Source organism: Lasioglossum baleicum, chromosome 12, assembly GCF_051020765.1.
Source record: "Lasioglossum baleicum chromosome 12, iyLasBale1, whole genome shotgun sequence".
Classification (NCBI taxonomy): domain Eukaryota; kingdom Metazoa; phylum Arthropoda; class Insecta; order Hymenoptera; family Halictidae; genus Lasioglossum; species Lasioglossum baleicum.
Window position 1 is genome coordinate 6,406,839 of NC_134940.1, and position 26,048 is coordinate 6,432,886.

The 26,048-nt window shown below is 39.0% G+C and overlaps 1 protein-coding gene across 11 annotated transcripts in view; it reads left to right on the forward strand.

Moving 5' to 3' along the window:
- The window catches only part of Nrm (neuromusculin), a 407,543-nt gene that overhangs the window by 312,706 nt on the left and 68,789 nt on the right, over positions 1–26,048 (forward strand). For all 11 annotated transcript variants that reach the window (XR_013010095.1, XM_076434722.1, XM_076434721.1 and 8 more), the window contains 3 exons: positions 11,081–11,265; positions 17,463–17,613; positions 22,521–22,632. Coding sequence is in view for 10 of the 11 variants with exons in the window: in XM_076434722.1 (XP_076290837.1) it covers positions 11,081–11,265; positions 17,463–17,613; positions 22,521–22,632 (448 nt within the window). In the remaining variant the exon portion in view is untranslated. The remainder of the gene's footprint in view (positions 1–11,080; positions 11,266–17,462; positions 17,614–22,520; positions 22,633–26,048) is intronic.

Genomic DNA, 26,048 nt, shown 5'->3' on the forward strand with positions numbered 1-26,048 from the left:
TTTGAGAAACATTTCCTAATTTTGAACACCTGTCTCACGGTACCTATTGGGTTAAAAAATACGTTGGAACAGTGAAATTTGAGGGAAATTTAATGCTCTTTTCAAAAATGAAAAGGAAAAGTTCGTAGGACCCATAGTTTTTGAGTTATAGGCGAAATACCAAAGACAGGTAACAAAAATCGTGGTTTTTTCCCCTTCCCCAAGTTAGCACAGGGTCCTCGAGGTCGAAAACTCATATTCGACTCCTCAGAGTACCCCCAAATGACGTGCCAAAATTACATTAAGTTCGGAATACTTTCCAGGTAGACGCCCTTTTTTCGACCTGGCGACTAGACTATTTTGCTGGTCGGACGAAAAAATCCTAGTTCTCAACTGGTTAATTTGGCGGAGCGAAGGATCGCACGAATCCGACTGATCGTAGACACGATGTTACAATACTGTAACGGATGGAACCGAATGGATGCGCTCTATCGGAACGGTATACTAGAGAATCGAGGTTCGCGTTGACGGTTCATGGTTTCGTACTCTGCAGAATCGAGCAGGCAGTATCAGGAACGAGAAGTTTGTGGTACGTGAATTGACACGACGCGCGAGTGGCGAGAGATATGGCGAATTTTGGGAACGGTGAACTGCAGAACTGCGTTCTAACAGGGCGTATTCGGAACTCCTGGATTAGCCCTACTTGTCTATTTAATTCACACACCTATCTCGTACCTGAAAGCAACGACTGACGCTGTAATCCAAGAAGTAATGGATAAATGATTCGTGATTTAACCTTTGAGGATCTGCACGTTGCTGGTCTCGAAATCTCGAGAAATTAATAATAAGCTTCTCCGTTGACTAGCGAACTAGATTAATATTAGATCCAGCAGAGCTTAACACCAAACCTACCAAGTATTAAAATTATCTGGCAAATGTTGCCTTGTAAAAATGGCAACACCAAGCTCATTGAGATCGTCCGTAATTTTCAATATAATATATGCTTGGATAAAGAAACTTGTTCCATTGTTTTCCACAGATGAATTTTTATAATTTCGATAATTGTAAAATATAAAACTGATTCGAGTGAGTCTTCCCCAGAGTTGGGCAAAAATTTAATCAACGATTGACGAATAAATTTTTACTTCTTACTGTGCCAATGACTGTTTGATCACGCTGAAAAATCTCTATTAGCTTATAATAATAGCAAGTTAAGTTCGTTTAAACATTTCAACAAAAGTGAAAAAGACTTTTGCCAATCATTGTACAGTTTAGCCTATTTCTGTCAATTCTCAATATCCGCTCTCTGTCTCTATCTCCCGCCTTATTACAATTTATGGATAGATCGTAATTATGGCGATTAACTTCATCAATCGATTGAATCAGTCTCCGATTTTTCAATCATTACTTTTTTAACCGTACACATTAATCAATCAATCTTGATTAAAATTTTAATCGATTAATACCCAACTCTGGTCTTACCTGAAGTATTTCACAGTGAAAGCGCTATCAGGTATATATAGAGTACGAACGATCAGTCTCTATTTATTTGTTAGTTCACGCGATACAGCGCAGCGCGTCCCCGAAAAGTAAATTCTATCCATCTGTGGCGTTCGTTACATACGATTCCAGCCAATAAATCCGAGCGTTCCGAAGTGATGAAAAACATTGAAACATTGAGCATCGTATGGATCGATACTTTCGCGAAAGTTATTTTTCACGAAAATCCTGTCCTCGATTGTTATTCTTTGTAACGATAAAACATGCAACATTGATGAAAACGATCGGAAAACTTTGAAAAACAGCAACAGGATACTTCTTGGATAGCAATCTCGAACGTGACTCCTGGTCTGGTATAAATTGCATTGGCGAATATAGAAGCAGCCTCGGCGACAATTTTCGTTTGAAGATTTAATGAGTAAATAATTACGCACGTCCTGAAGCGTATACGTATGTGCCTCGGAGTTATTCGCCGTGCATAAATGAGACGGATAGGAACTGCTTTGAAAGCAAATAAGTCTAGCCGCCGAAATCCCCGAATTTTCGTATCTCGGTCGAGAATGTTCTGTCGTGACGTTTCCAGAATAATGTCAGAGTGGTATCAGGATAATAAAATAGGGAGGATTGATCCAATTAATTTTGATTTACGATCTCGGTGACTAGAATAACAGAAAAGGTTTCCAGTGGGTTTGGTTATTAAGTATTTACGTTATTACGTTCAGCAACGTAATACTCCGGTGTTTCCATACAAACGGTCGGCAGTTTTCGCGCCCCTTCCACCGCCATTTCATTTAAAACCACGGTAGCCTATAAATTACTCAAGATTACTAAGCGGTGCACGGCTGAATTGGCTTCGATCGTTCCATGGCTTTAATCGCGGAGAAATAATGACTATTTTTATCCGGAATTCAATGGAAGGATCCGCCGCCATTATCGGTTTCACCAACACATCGACAATGGACTTTTTGCGATACTTTCTTGGACTCGTGGCGACAGGAATGAGGTGAACATGCGGACACTAAATAATTCTGAACCCTCGTATTTTCTGTTATGAAATATCGATTTACACATTGTCTTTCGTTTTCATTAATTGATTGAATTCGAACTCTGTATAAGTAACAGTTCTCTGGATCTCGATCGACAATTGTTTAAACTACAATTAATGTTATTGGCGCACTGGTTCGATCAATTGGAAAAAATAAGCAAGTTTGCAAAATATTACATAAAATTCAATTCGACGTTTCGGTCTCAATTCCGACCATTTTCGAGAATAGAAAAATTTCCGTATTGCGTCTGTAAGAATTAATCAAAATATTTCAAATGGTTAGGTGAACGTATTTTCACACACGCAGAAGTAGAAACGTGTAAAACTCACATGCTTATAAAAAGTATTACTTTAGATTCTTATAGGTTATGGAACACCGTTATGGAACCATTTCAAATATATTGATTAATTCTTACAGACGCAATACGGCAATTTTTCTATTCTTGAAAATGGTCTGAATTGAGACCGAAACGTCGAATTGAATTTCATGTAATATTTTGCAAACTTGCTTATTTTTTCCAATTGATCGAACCAGTGCGCCAATAACATTATCTGTATAAGTACTTGGGGTAACATTGAGTAGATAAAGCTCAAATTTTAGAGATTCAAGATGTCAATGTATGATTTCTTCTGTATTAAAATCATTAAGGGAAGAAATAACGTGCAGACAATTTTTATTTTGCATAAAGATCCGCAGTCTTTTCGTTATTACTAGACTGCGGATTTTATGCATTTTGGGAAAAAATGGCCACGTACAATTTAAAGCAGTGGACATGCTAAAAATATTTAAGGACATCAATGTATTAGTTTCAGCTTGACAGGATAATTGAAAGAGGAGTACAATTTTTATCTGGCTCCTGTGTCCTGGAATCAGTGCGAACATTTTTTATTTTCCATACAGATCCGCAGTCTATTCGTTATTACTAGAGTCCGGATTTTATGCATTTTGGGAAAAAATGGCCACGTACAATTTAAAGCAGTGGACATGCTAAAAATATTTAAGGACATCAATGTATTAGTTTCACCTTGACAGCATAATTGAAAGAGGAGTACAATTTTTATCTGGCTCCTGTATCCTGCACTCAGTGCGAACATATTTATCTTGCATACAGATCCGCAGTCTAGTTATTATATCAACTGATTAATGTTTAATATTTCTGAGTATTCGACAATCGTAGAAAACGTCGCTGGGAATTGCTCTACTGTCCATTCTACGTCTCCCGGACATAATGTATAATGCGCACCGTCGATTTATTCGCACGTGCTCTTGCTGACAACCAACCGCGTGACCACTTTGAAGTTATGACAGAGATTTGATCGAATCGAGCAACTCGCGTCCAGTTCACGCTTGCTTCACCGTCAATGGTATCTAAACCTTCATGCGTTTGAGGTTTATACATATGATGCTCGTTGCGGATGCCCAAATGAGTATACTTGCTTTGAACCAGCGCTCGGAACGTCATGCTTGATGATCATTAATAAAAACTATCGTGTCGCTCTCGCCTTCGCGGCCTACTAGAATTAACACATTCCATTTACCATTATCAATAGACTTTAGATCTTTATGCAAAATAAAAATTGTCTGCGTCGATTGACATCTTCAATTTCTAGAATGTTTCAACAATTTTGAATTTCGTCTACTCAATTTTGCTATAAATGCACAGAGATCCACAGTTTAATCATTATGAATCATTGTAAAATCTCACACGTATAACGTATTACAGAAACATGATGTCGGGAGTGTGATCTGCGATTTAAATGATCCTTGAATCATTAATCCGTTGATTGAAGCAACATGAATATTTAAAAGTTTCCAGTCGGATGCTTGCGAAACGATTCATGTCCGGCGAGTAGTAAAATTTCTAAGCGCTAGTGCACGTCCATGTTCCGTGCGCTATCGCCAGATATCGTAAAATCACACGGGGATTTCGGAAACCAGTCATAAAGTTCACAAGCGAAAGCTTTCGTTTGTCGTGTTCGGCCAGCAGGAAATGAAGAGGGAACGTTCCAGATGGGAAGGTTCGACTTCTGTCATCTCGGCTATCTGTGTAATTGAACTGCAACAACGAACGCGGGGCAATTTTCGGATCGTGTTGCGGACGTTTACAAACACAGATGGCTTCATAAAGATAGGTTCATAAATAAAAAGTTTTAGTGGAAATAAGTCTGAAGTCATTAGGGAAGCGAATATTCCCACCTGCGAAACGAAACCCTTTAAATTATATTAACCATTAGCACTCGGATAGTGTCTCTGAAAAAAAGACGCCTCTAAAAATTACTGTACCATTATTTAAAATATTGTTTACATTATTAAATATCTCGGTGTCTACATCGATTACTAAACATTTAGGTATTATATGAGGTAATATACCAATTTCATATCCATAAAATTTAATCATAATATTCTAGGTCGGAAGAAATGCTTCATTTTATATTACCACGTTTTTTTAGAGTTAAAATATCCCCGAGTGCAAAGGGTTAAGACAGAAAATAAATTTCTATTTCACTAGAATTTGTTGCAGTCCAGGAAGAAAGATCCGATGTCTACAAGATAACAATCCGGTATGAAAAGTGTTGCTGGAAACGTGTCAGTATCCAGAGTTGGGCAAAAATTTCATTGAAATAAAAATTTCGAATAAAGTGGGTTTTTTCCAAGTGGGTTTTAAACAATAAAATTTTTGCCCAACTCTGTCAGTATCTACGTAATCATGAAGGCTGAACAAAAATGATACACCAAAAATTTCTTCCAATATACGGTTGCGAACCAGTTCTTTATAGAGCGTTGATAATTGGTAATTTTCAATCATTTATACGCCATTAAAAGGGTTTTCTGTGTTATCTCTGTAACTGTCGCGGAGATCTCCACCGTAACTGTGAAAACTTCATCCCCACCACTGGGAGGATCAACTAACATCTCGGCAACTAATATTTGCGCAAGATTCCGTTCACTCGGACAAGACAGTCAATGCAACCGACTACATAGCCGGGGCTCTCGCTTTTTATCATCCCGCAAGTTCAATTTCCGGCTACTCTGCGGATCCACTCGGCGCAGCTCTCGGGGTCGCTTCCTGAACCGAAGAAACATTAAAAAGTTCACATGCGAGGATCGTTCGGCTTTGTCTGGGTGCGAATAAACCGAACTTTCCCCCTTTGCTCTAGCGAGCAGCCCACCCTTCAGGAAAACACGGGGAAGAAACTTTTCTCGGGACGATTACACGAGAGATAATTTTCGAGTGAAACCAACGGGCGAGCAATCAGCGAAACGACGCGGGAGAAACGTGAAATGGAAGACTGTCGATTCGGAATACGAGCTGAACAGGGAATCTAATATCGGGGATTGCATTTGCCTTGAACCAAGCGTCGACCCTCCCGCCTCTCTCTCCCTCTCTATCTCGCTTTCCTCTCTGCACCCCTTTAACGAGAAGAAAGCGGAAGGAAAAATGACAACCACCTGATCTTTCTTTTCCAGCGCTCTTATTTTTAACGACGCGTCGCTTTCGAGACACGAGCTCTCGCGGGGAACTTCCGAGCTTTGTACAGGATGTTTCAAAATCATGTAGAATCATCCCATCCGCGTTTATACAATCTTGGGACATCCTGTAGACGTATGAAATAAAATTGTCCATGAAACTTTAAAGTCGTTTTCTAGGAGAACGGTTGACATGAGACACATAGTTGGGATTCAATGTCGAGGTCAATTTCGCGGTCCATTTTTGTAACAGATCTCCACCGATCCAGTGGTGCAGAATCACGCTATAGTGGTCACGACATACAATTTTGAAACACCCTGTACGTGTACGTGGAATCGGGTCGATCAAGTCGGGCCTCGTGCGGTTTCGAAGAATAGTAGGGAAATTTTTCGTCGAAGGTAATAGGATTTCGCGGGGATAATTGAGGAAAGCGAAAGTAATTTTCGTAGAAAGCCAGTTCAAAGTGTTTTTCACGCGATTCAACCCTCCCGTCGCCCCTCCTCTGCAACTCCCTCAATCGCTACCTCGATTACCGTCTTTAAATTTGCGTTTCAAACGTTCCCCCTCTACCAGCTCGCGATAACTAATATCTTTCGCTTACCGCTTACTTTTTTCATGATCATTAGCCGATTAAAAACTTTTGTGTAGGCTAGCATTGCTTTCGGAAATTCAACCCTTGTTTCATGCTCTTTGATGCGAAACGCAGTTTCATAATCCGTGTGGATTTTCTCACCTTGTGTTTAGTTTTACGACATTCGTAAGCAACAAGGGTGTATGTTTATCGTAAAACCGGAATATTCATAAGCCTAGAATAAATTTACCTTCGACTAGAACAAGCGCGCGAACCGAATAACATTTACATTTATTTCAATCTTTCGGAAATGTTCGACGCGATGTTGCGAGGCAAACAATTAATTGAGAAAGCAGTTCGTAAACGAGCATTCGCAATAATGCTTTAAAACTAAATTCATGAAATATAGCTTGAAAGATTCCGAGCATCTTAAAGAAACATCTCGTGGCAGCAGATGCAGGTCTGCGGAATCGTGGGAGGATCGATAGAAAATTAGGGCGTTTTCTCGAATCTACATCGCTTAGAGATGGGTGGAAAACTTTAATCGAACGATGCGCGACGATAGAATGTGTCTTGATGAAATCTAAATGACTCCGTCGCTTCTAAGGTGTTCGAAGATGTGCTGTCTAACGAAACGTTACGTGTAACGACAACATAAATGCCTCATCTTCGTTCAATTTAGTCTGGAATTTTAAGTTGATTCGGAATAAGATTTAAAACGAAAACCATGGAGCGCAAGATAATACATACATAGTAAGGAGTGTAGAGAGTAGCTGCCGTTGAGAAAACTCACACAACAGTTCATATCATTTGCAGTGCAACAAAATTGTTAGTGACTTAGATGAACTATTCATGCATCAATTATATCTATTGCATGTGCCCCACGTTTATCGTTTTAAATCTTACAAGTATTTTCATAGCTATTCAAAATTCACAATCCACAAGCGAGCTAATAAAAAACGTGGTAAAATAAAGAACAAATCTGTTAGATTATACAGGGTGTCCCAGCTAACTTGACCACCTTGAATATCTTTGTTGTTTTTAAAGATACGTCAAATGTCTGAAGGACAAAGTTGAATGGTAAAATGGGGCTCATAAGATAACAACACGATTTTTTTTTTCATGTAATTCTTTTACGAGATTTCAAGGTCACCTTCATTTTTTCAAATGGAATGAGGTATTTTTTAATACATCAATCGATGCAGCTGGACATTCGTTATAGAAAACTACTAACCTATGTATGTCGAAAAGTTAGTAGTTCAGGAGATATTTCAATTTAAAAAACTCTAAAATACCATTACTGTCGTACTAACAATAAGACGTTACATAAGTAAGTAAACACTAACGTCTTAGTACGACAGTAATGGTATTTTAGAGCTATTTAAATTGAAATATCTCCTGAACTACTAACTTTTCGACATACATTTAAAAAATACCTCATTCCATTTAAAAAAATGAAGGTGACCTTGAAATCTCATAAAAAAATTACATGGAAAAAAATTTTGTCGGTATCTTATGAGCCCCATTTTATCATTCAACTTTGTCCTTCAGACATTTGACGTATCTTTGAAAACAACGAAGATATTCAAGGTGGTCAAGTTAGCTGGGACACCATGTATAAAAGAAAATTTATATTATTTCGAAGATGAAGATGCATAAAAAAATGAATTCTCCGTTCCATCGAACCGATAGACGGGAGACGTCCTCAGTGAGAAACTTCATTCCTTCCGGATATCCCGTGAACGTGGGGCGGAGGCTGGTGAGGGGCAAAGGTGCGGGTCGCGAATAAATCGATTAAATAAGCCGCTTTTAACGACTTGCCAGGGATTTAAAGTTGAATCGTCGCGAGTGGCCGCAACGTATCTGCGAAAGTCTCACGGGTGGCGCAGCTGCTGTCAAAAGTCAGGCCTCGAAACCTGTCGCCCCTTGCGAAAAAACGCTCGGTGAAAGACACCCGCCGGAGTTACGGAGAGACAAGACCCGCTTCTTACCGGCGAACAAGACCTGGCAATCGCATCCGCGCCGATTTCAGACTTAAAAACTCGGCTGGGGATCGGCTTGGCCAACCTGCTACCTCTCCCAGGAGCTGCTAAAGAAATATTTCACCCCCAGCAAAAAGTCTACGGCCACGTAATCGATAGGGGAGCTAACAATTCGTGGAGGATCGGGATATTCGGTATCGTGCTCGAATACTCGAGGAAAGTCGATTTCCTGGACGGAGCACATTTCTGCGAGTTCGCACCGCGCCGATTATCTGCGCTATTATTATTTGATTGCTGAACTATTGTCTATCCTTTCGAGCAAATCTGATTTGAAAATACTTCCCGTGGACATTTTTGAGTTTTTTCCAGCTGAAATCGAAGCTGCAAGATCGAAGTTCATAATATATTCATTTTCGTTCGTACGTAAATACGGAAACGTGTTGAAATATTGATAAGTCTACGTCAATAGAGGAGAATGATTTTATTTCGAGGAGTTCGAGTCGATTTTAGAATGTATTTCCGTAGGAAGTTTTCAGCCGTCAAAGGCTAGATTGAGAGAATTAAAGAAATTACATTGAACCGACTACTTTAATGTGCAATAAACACTGATAATGGTCCATCTATTTAGAACATTTTTTAAATCTCCAGAGAGGGAGAGCATTGATCCTCGCAACGGCAAGAATCCTTCGAATTCCCTGATGCAACTTGACTTTCTGATTTCCCGGCATCCACCGGCGCCCCTGTCTTTATGCAACCCCTGAGTTTCTCAATCTCGCTCCACCCCCGCAAGCTGTCTCGGCTTCGTGCTTATACACCTTCGTATTATTCTTATAAGAGACGCGGGAGATGCAGACAGCGGCTCAGCCTTAGTATTACATTAGATCGTCCTCGCAACACGCCCGTCTGTTTTCGTTGTTGTGTACGTGAGCCCGCTCGAAGCATAGGGAAACGTGTCATGAATCAATTGCGGCCTCGCCCTGGACGAAAAAGGACGAAGGGTAAAGGTTGCATTACTGTCAAGTCCTCCTAACAGGATAATTGGATTTTCTGAATAATGCGCTCCTCGCCCCGGTTTATCGTTTATTTTCTTCGGAGGGGGCATCCGTCGGGCGCGGCCTTCTACAGGGAAATTTAAATGGATTCGGCGGACGAGACGTTATGCGGTTTCGTACGGCCGCGCTGCACTGAAAATTTAAACGTCTGAGACGCGCCGGATGTTTGGACAGCGCATTCGAATTTCCAGCCAGCCACCGCCGAGATAATATGACGCTCGCGAACTATTACAATCCTCCGCGTTTTCTTCGCGTAATTCATGAACCCCGGCCAACCACGGATCCGGGTCAAAAGTGACTATTTCACTACGCGATTATGCAGATACCGCCAGGTTTGCAACACTTCTCTCACAAGTATTATCCATAGACAGCGGATCTTTCAAACTGAAGTGAAATAGATATTTATTTTGTGTCTTAATATGTTTAATGCATGAATGCGGTTTGGGGTAGTGAGCGAAAAATGGTGCAAATAATTAGTAAACCTTGCCGTGTAGGAGACAATTTCTCACTAATCGATGGAAAGCAGATCTTTCTGCGATCTTTATTCCTGGAAATTTATTTTCTGCCTTAACCCTTCCGACCTATAATATTTGCACTCTCTGCGATTTTTAAACTTTGGTGGATATATGAAATTGATATAATACCTCATACAATACTTAAATCTTTAAACAATATTTTAAAGAATAGTACAGCAAATTTTAGCGGAGCACAGTGGGCAATTTGGAAGAAACCCGCTTCAAAAACAAGGAACTCGATAGAAATGAGGTAGAGCGATAAAATTTTTTAAAAATTAAAGCTGAAACTTTGCAGAATATGGGAAAATAGGGAGATTATGGTACCAACGTTTTTTAACCTTCTTAACTTTAAATCAGCGTGAAAAAATCAACGGGAAATGATGTGTCGCATGTTCAAAAAAAAATGTTTTCCGCGCGTGGTATTGGAAAAACTAATTCTTTCAAGGTTAAAAAACGTTCGTACCACAATCTCCATAATTATCCCATATTCTGCAAAGTTTCAGCTTCCATTTAAAAAAAAAATTCATCGCTCTATCTCATTTCTATCGAAAATTCTTTGATTTTGACACAGATTTCGTCGGTTTGGTCCATAGTGCGGCGCCTCAGAGTCGCCACTCGAGTGCTAAGTGCTAATATGTTTAATAGATTGAGAATAACATAACAGTATTTTTTAATTCTTCTGATGTTTCCACTGTTTTAAATTTCGCCCGCTCATCTTTGTCATAAACGCATAAAATCCGCTGTCTACTTGTCTACCCGTGTCTCAATCCTCAAGTTCGTCCACGTGTGCAAAATTGTTGATACGAAAAGATTGAAAATAACTCGTAAAAATTGGTGAATGACGGCCTCGAAAACCGGAACATCCCCTAAGATATACAGAATATTAACCGCTTTGAGTGTTAACCCCAAGGTTAACACCTTGGAGCGAGAAGTTTAAATATTTCTACGACGTGACATCTTTTCCAGTCCGACCGCTGAAGATGGATTTAAACGGGGTGGTGGGCCACGTCGTGCGAGGAACGAATATCCTTCTACAGTGCACGGTACGAGCAGCGAAACCCGCGGCGAACGTCACCTGGCAGAATGGCACCAAGTACTTGGACGAGAGCAACGACAGATTCGAGATGTTCGAGACGAAAGTGCAAGAAAACGTGAGTACCGTCTCAGAATTGGTGTACGTGTCGGTTTTGCAAAATTAACGCGACTAAGTCACCCGGCATTTTATCCTGATCGGTGACGACGACGTTGTTTCGACTGGAAATGTACTCGAAGTCGGAGTCTAATTGACAGGAACAGCTATATCGATCCCTGCACCCATCCATTTCACCGGAACTCTGAGAATCCGGTTGAACGATATTTTCGGACCGATTTTATGACGTCACTCCCATCCGTAAGTCGGCGGACACTTATCCAAATGTGGATACAGACTTAATGAACCTTACATTGGGTTAGCAAGAAAGTAATTTCGATATTTTAAGGTGAAATAGAGTCGAATTTATAAATAAGATATTCAAAGAGAACAAATGAGAAAATATTTTATTGATGAAAGTTCATCGCTTGAATAAAGATTTCAGTTTTATTTCACCTTAAAGTACCGAAATTACTTTCTTGCCAACCCAATATTATGAATGGTACTTACTAATTTTTCAAATCTGTCCAAAATATCCTATATTTTATAAATTTATACTTTTATTCATATATTTTCTAATTTTTCAAATTTAAGTGGGGCAATTGTTTTCCAATTGTCCCACAATTTCTCAATCTCTTTTTTCCAACATTTATTCAAATGGTATATGTATATATTTAATTTTTCATTCAAATAATATCGTACAATAGCTACATCTAATCAAAATAAAGCAATAAAATCAAGCTGAAACCTTCTATTCTTTACTTATACATATTACCATTTTGTGGAAGATAAGTAAGTGTCCGCGCGCGCGCGCGCTGATTTATGGACGGGAGTGTTCATTTGGTCTTTCATAACAATGAAGATTATTGAATTTGTGTCAAAGAATTACTGATTTATCGTAGCATTCCATTCGACACTTTTTCAAGTTCCTCCCGGCAATGGTCTTTTGTACGCAGGAATTCTCTGCTAGCCAATTTTGTCAAGTTTCTAGAGTCGCATTAACGTAGTTGGACGTTCCGACGAACAAATATTTTAACTAACAAAGTGGTATGCTCGCAGCATAAGCTGTCCCGATGTCTCTCGCAGCGAGTTCCCGAGCAATAAACTACTTTGTTCTCTGAATAAACGGAATCCGTAGTTGATGATACTTGAAGCGAGAAAGCAATTACTCAAATTCGGCCGACGTTTTCGGTATGTTTCGCCGCGATATAGGTCGACTTAGATTCAAATAAAATCGATCTGAACTTCTTGAGAAAAGTTTGTTTCATTCTGCACGTGAGAGTTGTGCTCCGACATTTCATTCATTTTTGTACAGGGTGTATAAAAAGTAATGGTCATTCGTCGTAGGAGTAAATCTACACCTCCGGATCGGCGGAGATTTGTAAGAGAAACTTGCAGCAAAATTGTGTAGAACAAAAAAAATTGTTGTTAAACTTTTTTTACATCACCGCCTTCCACTCATCCAGACGAGAAAAAGTTTAAAAGAAGCCACGTGTCGCAAACAAATAGTTATTGAGATATAAGTTGTTAAAGTTTTTGCAAAATTTGATTGTGTAGAGTTATACGTATAGACAAAAGCCTACAGCTACAGTCCACCCGACCGTGTCGATGAGACAGAACATAAACGTGTGCGTACCTCAAGCCAAACGAAAAGTGATATTCGTCGCTAGGCCCGTACCTAGTAATCATCTCCCTGCCCGTACGAATCATAAATTTGAAGTTGAAAATGTGAAAGAATACCTTATATCCATTGTTACACATAAGAATATTAATCCTAGGCTGCTCTTTACTTTACCGGACTAAAAATTTGTGCCTTCCTCCTACGAATTATGATGTATTTGGTATGTAATCCAGTAGATTTGTACCCGGCGCGGATGCGGATCGAATTTTCGAACCTCTAGGATCAATAGTTCAGGAGCTATGGTCGTTTAAAGTTGATCATTTTTGACAGCGCCCTTATCTGTCGGTGGTCGGGCGTGGTTTTCATTCTATGTATACAGCCGTCATACAGAATTTGAACCAGTAATGGAAAAATCATGAGATCAGAATTAGCTAGGGTTAGGTGGTGGGGGGGCGGCCGACCACGCACATACGGAAATCCAGAAGTATTCTTTCAAAATTGAACGCTCACCCTATATATACATGACCAGAGTGAGACCTTGTTTTCTCTCTCACCTCCACAGCGTCAAAATGTAAAGGAACGCCGGACAATACAGTATTCGCGATAGTTTTTTGCAAATATCTCGAAAACTAAAAGCGACCCCCCTATATTGGAAAAGGAAAAAGCTGTTCAGAATGTGTTGCTGCATAACATATTTAAATTTCATCAAAATCGGAGTGGGCAGTACTTTTCTGTATAATTACCTTCTTATGTGTAACAGTGGATATAAGGTATTCTTTCACATTTTGCAACTTCTTTATGATTCGAATGGACAGGGAGACGATCACTTTTTTGGTACGGGCCTGTCGACGAACGTCCCTTTCAATTTCGTTTTTCTCGAGGAACGCACACGTTGTGTTCTGTCTCATCGACACAGATGTATAATATTATTAACAGTAACATTATTCGTCACATGGACAAGAAATTCGATTTTCGTACTGTGTGCTCTAGCAGGTTGATCGCTCGCTGTGCATTATTTGAATTTATATCTTCATTTCAGCGGTACGCTTGCTTTCGATACTTTGCAATGTCGTGTACATTTTGCGTCCTCGTATATTTCGAGTATCGAGCAATTGACAGACAATTATTCATAAGCCCTTGACTGAACAAAGGTTCTCTTATTCGCGTATGAAAAAGTGATTTCACAGATGAATAAGGTGTTCCAGGCTTCTCGCATCGGAAAATCATTATATGTCATTTCGCTCTGCGACGGTGTAATAACGCATACACGTATATATCGTAGATCTGTACGCCACGCCGCCATCATAAATCCATTATGGCAATATCTGAAGCTATAAAGTCACTTCACTTTGGACGGCTGAATAAGAAATCGGATCACTTCTCCTGCCCGCTCTCTAAGAAATGATAACTTGATCGTCGTTCGCGCTGACATTATTATTACCAATTGCGTCTAGTGCGAGTCTCTAGTAATTTGTTAATAAGATACTGTTTGTTATTTTCGTGAATTCGTGATTCAATTCAAGTTTGTAAGAGATTCATTCACGAAGGAATTTTGTATGCTTTTATCGTGCACACCTGTCTGTTGTTCGCTCGTTCGGCTCAACTCGGCTCCCCGAATAGCGTTTCACCTCGGAGCGTGACGGATCAGACTCGTTCACTGTCCAGCAATTGTGGACGCACCGCGCTTAAAGAATTTTTCACTTCAGAAATGAATGCTGGTCTGCGAAAGTAGAGACTTCGAGCTTTAGAATCAGTACAAATTTATTATTAAACTATTATTTTAAATTTTATTATTGTACTATTATTTTTAATTTTATTTTTTATAACATTATTATAGTATTTACAATATTATAATTTATTTAAAATATTAATATTATTTTTAACTTTATTACTATTATTTTAATTTAGTATATTGTACTATTATTTTTAACTTTATTACTATTATTTTGATTTATTACTGTACCATTCTTTTTATGTTGACAATTTTTCGATCGACTCTGTATTCTACAACAACCGAAGAAAATGCAAAAGGAATCGGTATTGTGAAAATGGAACGGCAGAATGCCGGTTAAAAAGTTCAATAACCTCTTTCAATCTCTAGAACCAATCGAAAAGTTTTGCTCGTCGGTACACGTGTAGCGGACGAACTACGAACAATCACGGTCAATTGCAAAACCATACACAGACAACAAGCACAATTAGTTCGACTGTTCCTTGTTCGTAACCGGCTCCGAGTTTCGTCGAGTCTATACATACATACATACGCACGTAGATGTATGTATGTAGATCGGGTTAAACTGGCTCCGGACAGAGCGAAGTGTAATGGTTTTGAAAAGGTAAGATTTTGGCTGGCATTATGAATCCCAACTAATTCCCGGTTTCACCCGAGGGAATACAACTTTCCATTAGTGAAATGCGGTTAGCATCGTGCACGGATTTAACGTGTCATTAATTGCTCCTGCCAGAATTGTGAATCGCATTATCGCGGACGCGGATGGCTGCAGGTTCTAGCGCCCGGGTTTTCGGTCCGCGTCACGGATCATAATTAGCATTGTTTATCGAGTGCTTGATTATGGCGCGAGTGACTCAACGACTGAATCACGCGGCTTTGAACTTGGCAACAGACAGAATTTGCATAGAGCCAAGTAATTATGTGCCGCAAACGCTCGTCGATGTAAACATCGCGGTGAACGCGAGATTAAGTGGATGCGCCTGAGCAACCTTGATGCACAGGGCCTCTGTGTTTCTTTGCCTTTGCCATTTGCCGTGTTTCGGGTACGTTTCGCGAGCGTGTTTCGAAGCGGGCCCACGTGCAGAGCTCCGGCATTAACGGAAGTGAATCGCGACGAAGAAAAAATAAATAGAACGAACGGCGAAATAATCCCGGTCGAGATTAATAGGATTTCCTTTGAATACGACTCCCCGTATTGTCGGAGACTATGGCTAATAACTCAGAGTCATAGTTCATTGGAGCGCAGCCGATGCGATGGTTGAAGGAGGAGCCACGAGGACCCCCGGCAAGTGAAGACGGTCTTGCGGAAACTTTCAACCGTCGGCTGTCCGAACTCCACCCCCTTAATGAGCTACTCATTTCGTATAGAGGTTGCTCGGCTGCGGCGCCTCACTATAGCCATCACTTAAAGGCGTGCACTCGTCGAAAAATTAAAGAGAAATTACTTTCCCCGAATTCCCGGAAGAATCAATAAATTAAGCAATCTTTTTCAGTATAAATAATAATGGTAATTACGTAATTACACAGAAAGGGGTACACCTCACCGATTTTGATCATTCTAAACAACTTTTTTCTGTACGTGTTACCGCCGCTCGGTCAGTTTTCGAGATATTTATAGAAATAGTTTTCGTGCTTTTCCGTTTGCTTTGAGTTAGGTTTGTATAATTCTTTTAGTATTTTCTGTATAATTACTAGACTGCGGATCTTTATGCATTTACGGCTTACGAAAATGTTCAAAAAGGCTAGAATATAAAATTCGATAGAACTTTGTACAATTTTTATTCGTTTTGGATCTACAAAGATTGATCCCGTTAAAAATAGGATTTCATTGAATTCCACTTTCTCAAAATTCGTCGACAAAAATTGAAAATGCACAAACGTCCTCATTCACAACATATCGGCGCGCTTGTTTGCCCCTTTTCTCCGTAATCAGCCATTAAACGACGATTCAAGAACCTTTGTTTATCCACCAAGCGGGACGGAATCTTCGCTCGTTCATAGAAAACATTTTTCTTGGCGAGAGTGGATTGCGGTGGAACAGCGAAAACCGCGGCGTAAAAAAAGTGACCGAAATAATTAAACTGATGGCTTTGCAAACTCTATTCTCTAATTGTGCGCGGTCACTTCGGTTGCAATCGTTTCTATTTTTGTTTTCTGTCTATTTTTCATCGTGTTTTAGCACTCGGCAGAAAACAAATACAGCGTTCGCTTCTTTATTGTTCCGCTGTATATGAAATCGAACGCCGAAGAAAAAATATGAAACGTGCTCGCGGATTTCGGGAATGTGTACGTTCCGCGAAACGGACCGGTCTGTTTTGCCAAATGGTTTTAACCTCAAAATCTATGATACAACGTAGAAACATGGAACGTCCTCGACCAACTGTTGCTAAAAAATGGCATAATTTTGGAAAAACACAGTGTTTGCGTTTGATCGGATGCGAACCGAATGACGTTCGGTTACGCTGTCGTTTGCGCAAAATGATTAATTTTTGCTCCGAACTTCGGTGATTGAAGACGATTATTCATTCAAAGCGTGTAAATTCTAGAAAACTTTCTTGAACAGGTTAAACCGAAGAAAAAGTTCGTTTTCGAAAGTAAACATGTCATAAAGTAGAAAACAAATAAAACCGAGTTCATGTCTCCGAAGCGTACAGAGAATAACGAGGTTCAAGAACGCTCAGAAAAGTAAAAGTCCCGTTTCAATAATAGTAAAAGTTCATACCGCTGCGACACTTCGAAATACCACACGATCCAGTCCCGCGTAAAGCTCGTTTCCGTGAGTTTGAACGTTGACGTAGTACGGGAAATATACTCGATAACGAACGCCACGCTGATTTAATATTCTTTTAACACTTTTTGTTCGCAGAACGACAGCACGCTGGAAACCATAAGTTACTTGGCTTTTACCGCCACCGAGTACGACAACGGCCAGACGTTCAAGTGTTACGCCGAGAACTCGGTCACACGCTCCGAAAACATGGAACCAATGAAATTGTCGACAACGATTGAAGTTTTATGTAAGTGAGACATAACTTTCCCCTAATGTTTCTGTTTCTCTGTAATGTATGCCGGCACTCGCGCGCACCCTATTTCCATTATGTCGCCGAGCCGAGATTTAAAAGAGTTATTTTGTTTTAGCGATTTACTTGCCGGGAACTTTCGCAACCTTTTTACTATCGAAGATCGACGGCCGAGATCTACTCGATAAATTGTTCGAAAGCCGCAGCAATTTTATTCGAGAAATTTCTGGAATTTATCTTGATTTCTTTTGATCATTTACTTATCAATTTCAATCGTTATCAATTATCAATATAATTTCAATCGTAGTGGTTTAATCGACGATGAAAGTTTCTCGGTCGCAAGGAGGGACAGCGTATGGGAAATTCTTTGAACTGTGCCGGCGACGGCGACTGTCCGCGTCTCTTTCTTTTCCATATACTGTTCTTCGTTGCGTTAAATACAGTCGAAATTATATCGTGTTGGATTACGATTATATCGTGAAATAGGTTAGTGAATGTCCCATAAAAACATAATGAAAATGAAGTGGTTTGTACATTCGATTCATGGTGTCAATGTAGTGGTGTTCACACCGTTATACCCGAGCCTAGATCGTTGGCCGGCAGTGGAGTGATCGCGCATACCCGACCCCGGACAGTGAACGCGACTTTACTGTACTATTTAAGTAAATATTACGATTCCGAAATCGAGAGGAAGAATAAATTTTTTTCTTTTCGAAATACTGAACTAAGATACGGAGAAGAAAATCAAATATTTTTTATTTTTATAATTAAATGAATTTTTGTTTTTTTTTGTGCAAGCTAATTGATGTATTTGTGAAAAAAGAGCTAATTCAATCGAGACGAAGAATTAGGATGACAGTGAGCAAATTCACTCTAGATTAAAAAATCACGACGCGAACGAAGTTAAAATCACGGCCATGATTCTGTGGGTCACCGTGATAAATCACGAACTCGTTTTCCCGTGGGTTGCTAGTAAAACTGAAAACGTATGCGTCGAACGATAGTACTGTTTTTCAGTTAATAATTGAATGCGCGTAATCGTCGATTAAACGGAGCTATAAATTACCACGGAGCGTTAAAGTCTTTTAATGACGGAGCAGTGCCAATTACGCTGAAGTGTACGATGATAAACGAGTGACGAACCGACGCTGCAATATTTTCAGTATCTTTTCAGGAGGAAGGCGACTCCGAACGTCATAAATTGCCGATAAATTTCGATTAGATGTAAAAGGAGGCGATATAAATTTCGCTGAGATTAACCATTTTCGTCGAAGGACAGTTTCCGATCAAATTCTCCCTTACCGTCTCGAGGACCATCGTCGCCGGAACTTGCTTAGACAAATGATTCTCGTACGATTAAAGCTCACGGTTAAACGGAAATTTTCCCCGGTACGGGGAAACGATCCTGCTCGCAAAAAAACCCGTAAAGAATCGCTTCTAATTTAGCTTGAACGATCCGAACGAATAAAACTACACGAAGGTCCTGACATTCTTCGTCCTAATTTCTTTTTGCGATGTTTGATCAACATCCGATATACCCGAGCGAGAATTAAGTTACGCCTGGCCGACGAAGGATGTACATGTATATTCCTGTTTTATCACACCCTTTCAATTTGCTTCTTCAACCCCGGTTAAAGCACGTAATCATAGTTTCAATTAACCGGAATAAATCACTCCCCGCCAATTTGGTGTTCTCGATCATGCCACGAGCAAGGCCAAAAAGCAAAAATCAAACCTCTTCCTCGTGTCCCTGAATAATATAGTTAAATTTCTTTCGGCAACTCGCAATAAGGATTTTTGTTCGGCTAGATTGGCGATTCGTAACCCGGTGTAACGACCCCATGACCCCGTTTAAGGGGTTAATTATGCTACGAAAAACTCGCAGGAGGAGCATTAAGCTTGGCAAAAGTAGAGGAAGATCTTTCAAAAAATCGGAGCGGCTATCAGCGGTTCGATAAAAAATGAAGGCGTTATCAGCAGCGGTCGGTTACAAATTCAAGTCCTTCTGTTGGACGGCTCTTAAGGGGGTAGACTAGTTTCTAGGATTGCAAAGGTGCGGGATACGCCTTCTCATTTCTCGATAATGCAAGGATGGGGTTTTACAGTAGTCAAAAGCGCTAGATAAAAGATCAATCTAGGCCGCGATCGCCCTCAAAAGTTCGATTTTTACATTTACGAGGCGTAATTCGCATTATTCGGCAGCGTGTAGCTGTTGCAGCTTGATGAAAATCAGGGACGAAGAATAACAGGTATTCTAAAATTTTCTCCGATAAAGATCGTTAATAAAAAATTGATTATTATTGAAATTTACGATAATGTACACAAAATATAAAGAAAAAAATTCGAAGAACAAAATGATTAAAAAATATCGATTTTTATACTTTTAGGTTACAAATAACAGTTATTAGTGTTCAAAAAAATTGGATCCTCCTCGATAACTGTTATCGATGAAGAAAAACTGTTTCGATCGCTCATAACGGTTATAATTATCGATGAGAGAAATTTATTTCGATCGCTCCTAACAGTTATTAATGATCGAATTACTTTTCACTTGTTCATAATAATTATTGATGAGAAAATTCATTTTGGTTGTTTATTTATTGAGTTGCCTACTCTTTTTCGGATGGAGCAAGCCTGCGAAATTCATTGAGAAGGTTTCGTACAACAAGACGAATCAACAGACCAATTTATGAAATATCTGATTGTCTACCACAAGTTGTACAATTTAATTATAAGTATTACAAATTTCCGTGATCAATAACTGTTATGAGTAGACTGCGGACCTTTATGCAAAATAAAAATATTGTGCATTGATTGCGAGAACCAGTAGTTAAGTAAAAATTAATTTCACCCCTTAATAGTCTTTTTACGGTGAGAGCAACGTAACAATATTCTTGGATTTTTCATATTCTTCACTGTTTTATATTTCATTCAGTTAATTTCTTCATGAGTGCATAAAGATCCGCCTGTCTAGTTATGAGCGATCGTGATGAACTTCTCCCATCGATAACTGTTATGAGCGATCGAAATGAACTTCTCTCATCGATAACTGTTATGAGCGATCGAAATAAATTTCTCTGATCGATAACTGTTATCAGCGTTCGAAATAAACTTCTCCTATCGATAATTGTTATGAACGATCGAAATAAATTTCTCTCATCGACAACTCTTATGAGCGATCGAAATGAATTTCTCTAAACGATAACATTTACCAACAAGAGAAAAAACATTCGGTTACTTATAATCCTTATTTGTAACCAATACGATTTTAGTCGATGAAATACTTGTTATTCTATGACTTTCTTTCTTTTTGGTTGTAACAGTTATGGTCCCCGATGAAAATAGTCACATGCGCAGCTTTATACTTCCGAATAAAAATAGGGATTTTGATAGGATAGCGCTGCGCGCTGTTGACTGGATAACCCCATCTCTGCATTATCGAGAAATGAGAAGGCGCATCCCGCACCCTTGCAATCCTGGAAAAACGAGTCAACCCCTTAAATCAGGGGAACATGTTCGACCCAAAAATCAGTGCCTAAGGATCCTTAACAGCGTTTCCATCGAAGGTGGTATGAGGTGGTTGGACATCTCCCCAGGTCCGATCTCGAGATAGCACTGGCGAGAAAGCGCTAAATCCCGATGGACGTTTCCGATAATCCCGTCGCTTATAAGCAACTTCTTGTATCTTTCAATTACGTTTGTAGGAGCGGCGGTGGCGGGGGTCCGTAAGAGAGGGTTCGAGGACGGGACAGAGATCCCGTTGCCGCGATACGAAAAAGAAAGATAGATAGCCGTATATCTCGTTGATGTTTCCAGTTACGTCGCGAAGCGACGGGGAGAAGTTTCGTTTTGTAGCCAGCACGAAAGCTATCTACGGATTGGAAACGAGAAACTCGAAGCTGGCACCGTTCCAACTTCTCTCCCCTTAGACAGGCCACTCTCGCGACTATGTACTTACGGGAGGGGGTTTTGTTTTATGCCCCGGCATTTTGCGCTCGCCTGTGTTTAAACATATCTCGGAACGCGGACGAACCTGCGCCCTACGCCGACTACGATCCCGCCGGTTTTTATTTTCATTCCGAACCACACGACGCACACCGCGACATATTTTCGCTGACAAAAACCACCTAGACAAGATTCTGCCACTTCTTTCGAACAATTTATTGTCCGTTGGATGACTATTTTGACAGTGCCGCTTTATGGACAGACACGCGTCGACCATCTTGTACTTTGCTCGCTCGGGTGACTCAATGTTACACGTCATTTGAAAGTGTAGAGCTTTTTGTAACAGTTGTTTACTAAGTGTGCGTGTTGCTCGATTTATTATAAATAGACAGCGGATCTTTATGCATTTGTGGTTTACAAAAATTTTCGAAAAATACTGCAGTATCGAGAATTCGACAGAATTTAGTACGATATTTATTTATTTTGGACCTAAAAATGTTATCACTAGACTGCGGATCTTTATGCAAAATAAAACTGTTCACGATTGTTGACAGCACGAGTTGAATACAAATTCATTTCATCCCCTAATAGTTTTTTACACCTGAGAACAACATAACTCTATGTTTAGCTTTTTCTAATTTTTCACTGTTTTATATTTCACCTAGCCAGTTTCTTCATAAATGCATAAAAACCGCAGTCTAATGAAAACAGGATTTTATTTGGTACCACTTTCTTAAGATTTGTCTAAAAAAATTCAAAATTTCATAAACATCCACAGTCTAATTATAAACTATTACAAAGGTCTTAATTTTAATCTAGACATCTAATTTAATTAAAAAGTTATTCCATTTCAAAGAGCATTCGAACATTTTCGTGAGCAACTGTGTAGAAAAGAAAATTATTCATGATGATTTAACTAGCTTCTTTATCGACGACCAATGTTACATTGTTTGTTACAGATCCGCCGATAGTGAGGATGAAACCGCAGAACATCACTGTCAACGAAACCGAAGATATTCTCATATTTTGCGACTACGAAGCGAATCCGGCAACGTTAACGAATGTAACATGGTAAGAAACTCCAATTCGCTAATAAACTTTCTACTAATAAACTCCACTATTCCAACGTATAAGATTTAATAAAAGAATGAAACGTATCAGTGTTATACTGAATCTTATGGTTCCTGCAGTTCCTAGTCTCTCGAAGCTTCTCACTTTTCAGCATTGGACCCCTGGGTTCCATAGTCTAGACCAGCTCTGTACCACCAGTCCTCCTTTCATCTCATTGGCTGACTAACTAAAGGCTTTATCCCGGCGAGACCACGAGTCTAAAAACCGGGGTGCAAAATCCTGTAAATAGGAAGCTTGTAGCAAAATTTCGTATTCTATTCGAAAGTTTTTATACAGTCACACCAGTCCCACGAGGTCTTGCGGTATCCTGCAACAAAATTAGGTTCCATCTGTCCACCAACCTTGTCATTTTAATATTTTCTTCCTTTTCATTAACGTGATAAAATTAGTTGTGGCGAGTGTGATTATTTCTGAAGTGTTTATGCAAATACATGATGCTCGAAGGAAGCTGAGCTTGGTTAGAAATGGATTAGGAGATTGAACAAAATCTCTTTGTTTGGAGGCTTTGCACTCTAAATTCACCCTTTTGCAAATCAAATTCAACCATCTGCAAATCACTTTCACCCATTAAGTGTATTTAAAATTAATTATTTACTTATTTAGATTATATATTTATTCAGACACACGTGAACGCGGTGTCAATACTACGAGGGATACATGTGTATATTTACTTTAATATTTAAAATTGATTAATCAGAAAATGGCTACAATGAATATACATACATATGTACATAGATACATATCTACAGACAGTTTTCGTACATTACGAAGTTAATGAATTGGTAATTATATTTAAATAAGTAATTCATGTAGATCTTTTAATTTACATTTGATTTGATCTTTTTTACAAAAACCTACTTAAAAATATTCTATTTGTAAAAGATTGAAATTGATCTTCAAAAGGGTGCATTTGACTAGCAAAAGGATGAATTCGGAGCGCAAAACCTGTAACAGTATTTACCAGAGTGTGACCTACCGCTAACAGTGTCGTCTGTCAGACACTTTCGTTCTCGGTGTCCTTATATAATAATTATGTCGTTCTAAGGGATGCCGGAAAGCGTCAAAGTACAAGCATTTGCTTTGAATAGCGTCTCGCTTTCGTACAAAACTGCTCTCGGAAGGTTTATTGACGGTGCACAGTTTCAAAAGTTTATAGCGCTTTGTCCAACCACGGCAAACTATGTTATAAAACAAGACGGGAGTAAGGAGAAGTTAATCATTAGTTGGCGAAGATTGGATTGAACTTGGCCCGCGACAATACAGATTCTTTATCGGCTTAATGCCGCGTTATATAGGAACACTCTACAAAGTGTTCCTTTCTAAAATTCATTTCTATGGCCCGCTGCGTCTACCGTGGAATACCAAGTGACGGAGTAAGTTCCTGCGATTTCTCATGTTAAAAGTATACCGCAAGAACTTCATTAGTTACCTGCCAGATTGTGAAACCGGAGCTGAGGAGCTTGTTTAAATATGCAGTTACTCCCACTAATATTTTTTAATACTGGACCTTACGATTTGAAATCTTTTTGAAAGTTGGAACGATTGGTTTGCTACACAGCGTGATCAAAATTTTTGAAGAAGGCTTATATGGAAAATTTAGAAAACACGTTTCGTAGATCTGTATCAACTAAAGATATTCTGAAAATTTCATCAAAATCAGTCGACACTGCAATCAGCTACAAGCTTTTAAAAATGGTAAAAATTGCAGTTTTTCACGATTTTCAGCCTCGAACTGCAATAAATCTAAGGATTCTTACATCTTTCCGGTTTCGATAAAACTTTCACAGTGCATATTATTGACACAGACGTACAAAACGTATTTTTTAAATTTTCAATATAGGCCCACATTAAAAAGTTGCGAAATGCAACTTTTAGTATTTTTTCAACAATTCCGAACAATTGCAATTTTTGAAAAAATTTCTTTTCACATCGTGTAGTAAATTAATTGCTCTAATTTCTCAAAAAAGTCCAAATCGAATAGTCCAACAAACGTATTTTTTAAATTTTCAAAATAGGCCCAGATTAAACAGCTGTGAAATGCAACTTTTAGTATTCTCTATACAATTCCGACCAATTACAATTTTTGAAAAAATTTCTCTTCACATCGTGTAGTAAACTATTGCTCTAACTTCTAAAAAAAGTTCAAATCGGATAGTCCAATATTTAAAAAGTTTTCGTTTCTTTTAGTTTGAATTTTATCACGAATTTTTCGCCTATTGCCAGCGTACATTCTGTGATTGTACCGTGAAGGTTCTTTTTGCGCTGTCGAGTATGTAAATTAATAAAAAGAGTCGCCCGATGACACCAGTTGGACCATAAGTTATTAGAATAATAACAAATAATGAAATATTTGTTGCACCCAGCATGTGGCAAACATTTTCGAAATATACGGCTTCAGAACTAGCATGAAATATGAAAATTGATGGTGTCACTTAGTCCATATGCAACACTGTTTACGATGAAAATTCTTTTACGAGTCGCAAAGTAACGTAATCGTAAACCTGTTTATCGACCGTATACGGATATTGGTATTCAAAAGGTTAATACGACACGTAAAACAGAAATACATAACTTCTGTCCGATAACGTTCCTCGCTGCTGCTGGTCTGAAAATGTTTTTTTAGCGGTGTACATACTACGGAAGCATTTAAAAAAGCTAGTACACGGCAGAACATCTGATGGAACGTTAACAATTTCTTCAATCGGATAAACATGATCATAATATTATATATTTTTGCGAAATAATTCGTTAAAAATATACTGGTAAATATTAACGGCTTTTTATATTGCCAACCTGTCTTCGTTTCCGGTACAAGCTTCATAGAAACACTTGTATCAAATGAAACCTGCTACAGATGCTAATTAAGAAGTTTCCAATCAAAGTTTACTCGAATTGCAATCCTTTAAGACGTCAATCTTTCGAGACTACTACTATAATTAGCATAGCATAATAGCGTCGCGAAGTTTCTCGTTCACTAGTTTACGTTTCGATCGCGAAACCAAAAAATATTAACTCTATCAGAACTTAATTAATCACCTCTTTATGCAAAGTAAAAAATGTTTGCATTGATTGAAAGACGGAGAAGCGAAATCAAAATTTCTTTCTTCTTTTAATTATCTAATTAAGCCGAAACCAACGCACTGATGTCTTCAAATCTTTTTAAAATCCGCAGTTTACATTTAGGTGGACCAACCTGTATATTGTAACTATAAAATACAGTGTTATCGTAAGTCATAAACAATTTTCATGCTTTTTTTATTTAAATGCGATGGAGATGGATCTCGATCCTTTCTGTTTACAGAGCTTTACTGAAATTGAATCTGACTCGCATGAATCGCCGCCATTTTGTCAGAGAA